Raw genomic sequence first — 10,190 nt, forward strand, 5'->3', positions numbered from 1 at the left:
TGTTTCCCCCCCAAAATGATCCCTTTATTCCTTTATATGCAATACAATGTCAAGCCGTTACTCGTGGCATGCGCCATTTAACTTGCACTTGTTTTCTTTATTTCGCTCTTCAGTCATTTTATATGGAGTTTTAGCTTCATTTCCTTACAATATTGATATTAATAATGGTTAAGCTCAGTCCCTCATGGCATATGCTTTTTGGGGGGGCAAACACTAGGGATGTACCGAGAAATCGGTGGCCGAAAATAGTCCACAGGGGCCAGACTGCTTACCTGTGCGGTGGTCGCACACTGTGCGAGCAGCGTCTCTTGGACCAGCCAGGAAAAGCAGGGACCCAGCAGAGTCACATGAATGCACATCACATGACTCTGCTCCATTCCTTCTTCCCCTGGGGGCGCACCCAGAGAAGTTGTTTGAGCAGACTGAAGCAGCAGGGTACTTGGAGAAGTCTGCGAGTGAGAGATCTGCAGTTCAGATAAGGGGGTGGGGGAGGTTGTATGAGCAAATATGCATGATTAAGGGACTGAATGAGTATCTGAATGAATGTGAGTAAATGTGTGTGTGTGTTTAGGGAGGCTGCCTGGGCATGAAAAGAGTGTGATTGCTGAATATATATATATATATATAGCTATGTTTGTCCAATTTTGGTGTGTTGCTTTTAATAAGTGTGGTTAACACACCAAAATTGGACCAAAAAAAATTCAATAACTTAGCTTTGCCAAGACCTCTTAATGTTGTCAAATTATATATTGTCCATTTTAACTGCCCCCCCCTATTGTAGTAGTGTTGCTTTATGTGTTGTCACTTTATAAAAGTAATAAGGCCACTACCTAGACCTCCATGTTCACTGAATTGTCCAACATAACTTATTTGCTTTTGGTGGGGGTTCAGATTGTACAACTTTCACACTTACTCTCTATGCAACGTCTCGTTCATATTGTAGGTAAGACACTGAATACCCAGCTGTGGAATGAATCGGCATGGTACAGCTAAACTAAACTAAAGACCTTACTTTTTATTGTTTTTAAAGAAATGTTTATTTTTCTAATAAAATGAAATTACATTGTGTGGTTATTACAGGATGAATATATTAGTTCATGATGAAAAGATGCTTATCAAATGTTTTACCACAGTTTCAATAATTCTGCAAAACACTCTGCACAGCTTAAACAATGGCGTTTATTAAATACAATATTTATGGTTTACTTGAAGCTACAGTTTCCAGAGCCTTTGCAACTTGATCTGCTGTGAGGTTGTTGAGTGGAACATTTGCTTCTCTTCCAAATGCTGCGGGGTGGAAAAAGACAAATGCAATACTTGGTTAAGTACAGCAAAATGCATCTACAAAAAAAACATAGCATATATAATTAGTCCCATGTACACGCTTTCACTATATTCTAAGACAGGGCTTGACAAATTTGTTGGTAATCTAGGCGCCAGCTAAAAAAGTTAGGAGCCAGGATTTTTTTAAAACCAACAGTTGGGCAGGAGTGATCTGATCATCATCATCAGTCCACTTACTAAACTCACAGCATTTGACCTGGAAGCACCATGGACTTTCAGGTCAGTGCTGTTTTTTTTTTTTTCCTTTTCAATTATTTTCTTGATTTTTTTTTTTTTTTAAACTTTCAATGCTGATGTTCCATTGGAGCACAGCATTGACTGATATTAAGTCCCCACAAGCTTGTGGGGACAAATGTTAATCCCTGCAATGCCACGAATGTGTCACACAATTGTGGCATTGAAGGGGTTAACACTGCACTGTCGCTCTCATGGAGCGATCAGGCAGCAGGGGAGGGTTGGGGCTGCTCTCCACACTTATGTGGAGACCGAAGAACCCTCTCCCCCTGTCCCTGAAGCTGCCTCGCTCGTTTTTGCTGTTGCTGGTCTGCCTGGGCAGCAGAGCCCCTTACAAAACGGGAATTAACCCCTACATGCCGCGATCGCGGCATTGAAGGGGTTAACGCTGCACTTCCGCTCTCATGGAGACCCAATCAAGACTCAACCACCTTCCCTGAAGGGCTGAAAACGCGATTGCTGGTTTTCCTGCAACCGCGTTTTCAGCCTACAGGATCACTCCGTGGGAGTGATCACAGGCTCGGGGGCGGGCTCTGAGTGGCTGTGCTGTCTGCCCAGACTCCTGGGCCGACAGCAGCAGCGCCCCCCGCGTGGCAATTTTTTGTGGCTGTAACAGGCTGACAAACACTTAGGCGCCAGGACAAAATTCTCTGTGGCCCTGGCGCCTGGGATTCGTCGAGCCCTGTTCTAAGATTGGTACAGGTAGACCAGGGTCTGATCTGCTGACCGTTAGATGAAACTGAAAGCCAACTCATGCTCAAAGAATTGTCACGCCACTTAAGTTTACCGGGAGAAGAAGAAAAACAGCACTACGCCTATGGCACAAACTTTCCGATCTTCGTAGTGCATCCGCAGAATACAATGAAAGGCTGAGATCGCCTGGTGAAGTGCTATGGAAGGTGGAGTTGGATAGTCACCACCTTTTTGAACCCGTCCTCTTAACAGCACCCAAAAACTATGCCAGACTGAACAACATAGGCTATCGCTACTGCGCTTCTTCCGTAGGTACTCATGTGAGATGCTAAAAATTAAATCTTACCGTATCTGGCCCACAGCTTGGGTTGAATGCCAGAGCATTCTCTTATCAAGATGGGAAACTCTGGATTGGCTTTCTTCAATTCCACGTAATTCTGTTCAATAAAGTCTCTGGGAGACAGAAATGGAAATCATTTGTTGAAATAAATCTTAATTTTAAAGGCTTCTACATTGTAGCAAATCTGTGGTTAAAATCTAGGCCAAAACCCCATAATGCAGAGGCTGTTAGTGTCATAAATAAAATGAGAACGAAATACCAGTCTGGACCTCATCAGCAATGTTGCTGAAGCTCAGTGTGCTGGCAATTGCTGAACCTGTCACAAGCCTGATAGATGAATCTTTGGCGACTGGATGCGTCCCCCAACTTCTGGAGGACCTACCTAGGGCTGCAACTAACGATTATTTTAATAATCGATTAGTTGGCCGATTATTTTTTCGATTAATCGATTAATCGGATAAAAAAAACAATATGCAGATTTTTAGTTTATTTAAAATAATTTAATGAACTGGATGTTAAAAAACAACTTAAAATTTACATTAACATTCTTATTTTGTTATGATGTAATAAAAAAACAATATTTTCAAAGTACAAAAACCCAAACACAATATTTATGAAACAAAATAACCCCAAACATTCTGAAAAGAGGTGGACTATTACTGTTCAAGAAACTTTGCCCTGGCACTTTGCACCCAGCACTTTTGCCCCAGCCCTGGCACGTTGCACCCAGCACGTTGCCCCAGCCCTGGCACTTCTCACCCAGCACTTTGCACTGTGCCCCTGCACCCAGTCTCCAACTCTGCCCTGCCCCCACATTCTGCCCTGCCCCCACACTCACACCCTGCACCCACTCTGCCCTGCACCCACACTCACACCCTGCATCCCCACCCCCACTCTGCCCTGCACCCAGTCTCCCACTCTGCCCTGCACCCACACCCTGCAATCCCCACCCCCACTCTGCCCTGCACCCACACTCACACCCTGCATCCACACTCACACCCTGCATCCCCACCCCCACTCTGCCCTGCACCCAGTCTCCCACTCTGCATCCCCACCCCCACTCTGCCCTGCCCCCCCACTCACACCCTGCCCTGCATCCCCACCCCCACTCTGCCCTGCACCCAGTCTCCTGCCCCCCCCACCCCCACTCACACCCTGCCCTGCATCCCCACCCCCACTCTGCCCTGCACTCAGTCTCCTACCCTGGCCTGCCCCCACACCCCCACCCTGCCGTGGACCCCCACCCCCAGAATCGCTCTGTGCGAATGGAGCCACTCGCACAGAGCGGTTCGCTCTGTGCGAGTGGCTCTATTCGCACAGAGCGATTCGCTCTGTGCGAGTGGCGAACCGCTCTGTGCGAATAGAGCCACTCGCACAGAGCGATTCGCACAGACATGAAGAATACTTACCTCCGCTACGGACTCGTTCCACTTTCAAGCTTCAAGTCTACAACTTTATTAAACTCTTGATGCGCGTCACATCCGTCACGTACATATGCAGAAGGCGGAGACTGCAGAAACGGGGCAACGCTCGCGGAGGTAAGTAAAAGGAGCCGAGTGCTCCAACGACGAATCGTTGACAACGATTTCCGTTATCGATTATTATCGATTCGTTGTTTCAGCCCTAGACCTACCCATCAAAGCGGTGACAATACTTTGGTATCCAACTACCATCCGATATCATTGCTCCCCATATTGGCCAAAATCTTGGAGAAATGTGTTAACAGCTATAGGAAAGGCTGAACTTGATGGACGCATGTCTTTTTTCAGCCTATATAACTATGTAACACACGGTAATGTGAGTGCCAACAAACTAACCCCAGACCTATCAGGCATCCAGTAAGAGGGCGCTTGTAGTCAAGTAATTAGAAAAGTATGCAATGGCATCCAAGCTCAGATGGAACAAGGAAACCTAACCGAAGCTATGTTTCCTTGATTTTGCCAAGACCTTTGATGCTGTAGACCATGGCATCCTACTGTAAAAACAAGTATTGGTGATCATGTGCAGATCAACCGCAATGTGTGCCCATCACTGGAAGCATCTTACTCCCTCTCCAGAAAAAAATATGGCTGAAGAAGCGACTAACAAGCATCACGTGGAAACCTTTGTATAGCGAGGGCACTGAGATATTTATGAGATGCCACCCTTGTCCGAGTTTCTCTTCTTGAATTTCTGCGATACTAACTTTTTGAAAGAGGGCGTCAGGAAAACTGTATGTCGGCCAGGACTAGAAGTTATGGGTTCAGCGGGGCGATGCCAGAGAAGAGATCCTCACCGCTCTGTATTAGAACTTCACTGTCGGCACTTTCAATGGGGGGAGTGCCGGCAGCGAGAGGTTGTCAACGCTTGCATCGCCGCAGCCGGTTAACGTCTGAGCGATGTACGCCAACAATCTTCCTTGCCGGCACTTCCCACGGCGGAAGTGCCAGCACCGGAAGTTTAATACGCGTACTGCGTAGCTGTCCCCCGCCGGCCCTGCAAGACCCCGGGGAGTCTGCACAGGTAAGTCTAGGGGGGACCTCTAGGGGGCAGAGTGGCAGCATATCTCAGGGGGGGATAGAGTGGCAGCATATCTCGGGGGGGGGCACATCTTGGGGGCAGAGTGCATATCTCAGGGGGGATAGAGTGGCAGCATATCTGGGGAGGGGAGAGTGGCAGCATGTCTGTTCCACTAAGTGGTTTTTTTTTTTTTTTTTTTATATACTAACAAATTTTTTTCTTTAAAAAAGCACCTAACTTTTAGGGTGCGGCCTATATCCGAGCCAATACGGTATATATATATATATATATATATATATATATATTTTTTTTTTTAATCAGCCATTCCTGTTCCTTATGATACCAGCCGGTTGCTCTAACTACTAAAAGTCTATGGAGGAACAGACTTCATCAGCATTGCCATAAAGAGTCAGCTCAGTGTGGCGATTGCACAGGGAAACCCACAAAAATATTTCATGACCGATAACGGCAGCTGCCGAGTTGGCAGATAAACGAAGATTTAATTATATAAAAACAAGGTTTTTGTTGACACCAACCTACATTACTGTATACAGCAATGTATTTTTCTTCCATTAATTTTCCCCTTTGAATAAGTGATATCTCTAGAGCGCCATCCCTAACTGAACGATACATTATGAAGAGCCAGCTCAGACATCCATTCACACTCTACACGATGAATGAAGCACTCGCAAGATGAACTGCAGCTTCCCTGCCAAACCCAGCCTTAGCAATAAATAAACCGCAAGGTGCCGGCCCTTCCATGCAGGGCCGGCTTTTGGGGTGTGCGACCTGTGCGACTGCACAGGGCGCCACACTCCAGGGGGCGCCGCTGCGGGGTCCGCCGCCACGGGTTCAAGGATCTCCCTTGAACCCGGCTTAAAACCACTCAAGGGAGCCGGAGGTCTGTTAAAGACCTCCAATACCGCTCCCTTGTGATCCGCGCGGCAACAGCTGCTGTGCGGGGTTTGTTGTCAGATCCCGGCGCACAACACCGAAGCCGCGCCCACCGCTGTCCGTGCCCTCTGACCCGGAAGAAGACAGAAGAACTGAAGAAGAGGAGCGAAGAGAAGGAAAAGGGGCTGTAAGGAGAAAAGAGGAAAGGTAGGAAAGCATTCAGTGAGAGTGGATTGGTATATATGTGTGTGGATTGGTATATATGTGTGTGGATTGGTATGCGTGTGAGAGTGATGGGTGTTATGCTGTACCATTTCCAATGTCTTTTTCATGATCTAATTATGCTCTAAAAGTACATCATAACTCCCATCATTCTATACTGTTCCATACAGAGCTGGGAGGCAGAGGCCTTGCACCCCCACCGCAGGACTCCTGAAAGGTAAGTGAACTTCAAAGTGGGAGAGGGTAGATAGTTAGGAGGGGGTAGATAGGGAGAAGGGAGTGAGACAGGGGAAAGGGGGTAGATAGGGAGAAGGGAGTGAGAAGGGGTAGATAGGGCAGAAGAGAGTGAGAAGGGGTAGATAGGGCAATCGTACTCCTATCATGCCAAGTCTGCGAGTAAATCCTGGAATTTGGGTATGCCTGGGCATGATAGGAATGTGATTGCTGTTATATATATATATATATATATATATATATATATATATATATATATATATATATATATATATATAATTATTTAATTGTTTTGTCCTATTTTGGTGTGTTACTTACTTTAACCCCTTCGAGACAAAGGCTGATTTTACTTTTTGTACCCTTTGTGACAATGGCCTTTTTAACATTTCTGCGCTGCTCGTGTTTAGCTGTAATTTTCTTCTTTCCCGTTTACTGAACCCACACACATTAGATATTGTTTTTTTCAGGACAAGAAGGGCTTTCTTTAGATGACATTGTTTTGATTGTATCATATTATTTACTATTAAAAGAATTATAAAATATGGTGAAAAATTTAGAAAAAAGACTGTTTCTAACTTTTAGTTGAAAAATCTTTTACTCATCTATAAAAGGTAATGAAAAAACCTGCTAAATAGATTCTACTATTTGTCCTGAGTTTAGAAATACCCAATGTTTTTATGTTTTTTTGCTTTTTTCTACCCATTATGGGGCAATAAGTACAGGTAGCGTTTTGCTATTTCAAAGCCATTTTTTCCAAATCTGGTAATTCTTCCCCCCATGTGCCATTTCGGGTATCTTTGAACCCGGCCAATGCAATTTACCCCATCAAGTCATATATTTTTGAAAACTAGACAGCCCAGGGTATTCCAAATGCTAGTATTTTAACTCTTTCCATGCACCATATCTACCACCAGTCTTTGTCAAACTTTATGGTAGTCATTTTTTTGCATTTGTTTTGTCATACACATTTTACTTCAGGTATGAATTAAAATGTTCTAGTTTATGTCACTATCACAAAACACCCCAATATGTGTTCAGCAACATCTCCTGAGCGCAGCGATACCCCACATGAATGATTTTGCCTGGCTGTTTGGGGGCAAAAGGGCCACATTTGGGGCATGCGCTTTTTTCAATGTTGAACTTTGGCATTTGGGATCCACTGCCCATGCCCTATTTGGTACATCTTTGAGCCAGGCCATTTCAGTGTGCCCAACAAAACCATATATTTTTCAAAACTAGACACCACAGGGTATTTTAAATGCTGGTATTTTAACTCTTTGCATGCACATATTTTACCACCAGCATTTTTTCAAAGTTTGCAGTAATATTTTTGTGTGTGTATTTTTCCCACACACACCTACTTTATGTATGAATTTACAGCTCCTGGTATATGCCGCTGTCACACGACACCCCATAATGTGTTCAGCAACATCTCCTGAGTGCAGTGATACCCCACATGCATGGGTGTGTCATTTTTTGGGGGAACTAAAAGGCCACATTTGGTACGTGTGCATTTTTCTAATTGGAAATTAGATGTGTGGCCATCCTTCCCCCCGTGTTAATTGGGACGTTGTTGAACCTGGCCCATTCAATTTACCCCATCAAATCATACATTTTTTAAAAGTAGACACCCCACGGGCATTTAATATGCCAGTATTTTAACTCTTTCCATGCGAGAATTGTTTTAAGCTAATATGCTAATTTTAGGACTTGCTCACAAAAATATATTTTTTATATATATATATATATATTTTTTTTTATTTTTTTTTTTTTAAATTAACATTTTTTTTCAACTTGGAGGTTCCCCTGATAGTGACATCAGTGGGAAATGATTTTTACATTTTACTGTTTTTTTACTATTTTTTTCTAATTATTATTAATTTTATTTTATTTTTTAATTTATTTTTACTAATCACACTGTGATTAGAAAGCTGGGCTCCATTGACTTGCATGGTGAATGCAGTACCTGTATTCAACCTGCAAGTGGAGCCAAAGTTCTCTAGATGGTCTGGACTATCTAGCGAACTTTTAAAATTTGTGGTTCCTGTTACAGGACGGCGGCCATCTTCCTTGATGGCGAAGATTGCCGGCAGCTGCGGCTGTGACCGCTCTCCGGAGCGGTCACAGCCCATCAAAAGGTTAGTGTTTGGTGTCGCTGGATGCCTCCTGATCGAGGCATTCCAGCGACACCATTTAAGTTTAGGAGGCGATCGTCGATCGCCTCCTAAACGCTTTTAAAACGGGCGTCCGCCGCCATACAAAGTATGGCGGATGTTGACGCCCCGTGGAGGGGCCAGAGCTTTTTGGGTGCAGAAAGCGATAGTAGATCGCTTTCTGCACCCGTTTAAAGACGTGCCGGTCCTGGCACGTCAATTGTCGTAAAGCACATGCTTTTCCGTGCCGTGCCAGGACCGGCAATTGTCATTAAGGGGTTAAATAAGTGTTAGATTTTTTTATGGTGTGGGGGGGGGGTCCATATTCGGTTTTGGCCAGGTAAATGCTGCACTTTCGGTTTCAGTCCAGAATTTGTTTCGATGCATCCCTACTACTAAGCCAGACAATGAAGTGGTAGGCCTACACCACATCAATGTTTGGCGTAGTATATAGTGATTGGGGTTTTGTTACAAGTTTTGATTCCGTTCTTTTTTTGGGATGGGGGGGGGGGGCGCCAGAGGAGTAGTCCGCACAGGGCGCCAGAACACTTAAGGCCGGCTCTGCTTCCACGTCACGTAGCAATATTCCTTAAGATTAAAAAGCTTGCTGGGGATCATGGCAGCGACTCGCTGCATACACCTCTAAATTTACTAAAAAGGGCCCTGTATAATGTATAATTCAATCAGCAAATATGCAAAGCCTCTTTAGAATTATGCATTATGCAGGGCCAGCTCTGCCCTTCTTCCTAGGGAAACTTTCTAGTGAGGGCCCTAAATGATGAATAACTCTCCTTTTAGCGAACAAACTCCTCTGTGCGCGTACATACCTGCCAGCTACCCCATGACTGCAGCATAGTGTTCCTCAGAGAGAAAATGGGGTTTAAATGACCGAGACAGCATTAAACACAAAAGAAGGGGATGGTGACCCCCGATCGTAAATATAATCAAATACCGCTTATAATAAACCCGACGTATACCGGACACACAGGCACAGCACGGACTGCGCTTACAATGTCACACAGGTGACCCGCTGTAACACGAGACCCGCGTTATATATACCCCCGCAGCACTCGGTTAGCAGCTGACCCTGTTCATACCTCACTCCCTGGCTGCCCGGCGACTTCTGGCACAAATGGATCCTTATTTCCTTTAGATTCTTGCTCAGCTTCGACCCGACACTTCGCACTGCGGCGGCAGCCATGTCTCCTCAACTCACACGGCCAACCAAGGCCCAATCCTAAAGCTAAGAGGATAGTGGTTGACAGAGAAGCAGCCAATCAACGCTTTCTAAATAAGTGCGGGTCCGTCCAATTGCAAGGCACGTATAAGACGCAAACTATGTAGCGCACGGGGTTTTTCTGATTTGTTGACGGCTACGGAGTTGTAAGCAAAAAAGATCTAAACACGACGTGCAACTGCTGGGGCATTTTCGTGAACACACAAATGCGTATGTTTAACCCTAGGCGTCGGATACATGGCGTACCGTATATGGGACTCTAGGTATTAAAGCTCAGTGGCCAGATTTAGCATTGTGGGTAAATCCTGGTCAGTTCCGTTTTCCGGATTCTGTATTTTTG

The 10,190-nt window shown here is 45.0% G+C and overlaps 1 protein-coding gene across 1 annotated transcript; it reads right to left on the bottom strand.

Annotated features, from left to right (window-relative positions):
- Nucleotides 1-1,195: 1,195 nt before the first annotated feature.
- On the bottom strand, nt 1,196-9,814 carry LOC149282587 (NADH dehydrogenase [ubiquinone] 1 alpha subcomplex subunit 2-like). The gene is made up of 3 exons (XM_089498051.1): nt 9,711-9,814; nt 2,618-2,724; nt 1,196-1,287 (listed from the first exon to the last, which is right to left on the bottom strand). The coding sequence occupies exons 1-3, from the start codon at nt 9,812-9,814 to the stop codon at nt 1,196-1,198; spliced, it is 303 nt and encodes a 100-aa protein (XP_089354177.1).
- Nucleotides 9,815-10,190: the final 376 nt, after the last annotated feature.

This window comes from Sceloporus occidentalis, unplaced genomic scaffold, assembly GCF_023333645.1.
Source record: "Sceloporus occidentalis isolate IW3139 unplaced genomic scaffold, rSceOcc1.0.p SCAF_112, whole genome shotgun sequence".
NCBI classification, from domain to species: Eukaryota; Metazoa; Chordata; class Lepidosauria; order Squamata; family Phrynosomatidae; genus Sceloporus; species Sceloporus occidentalis.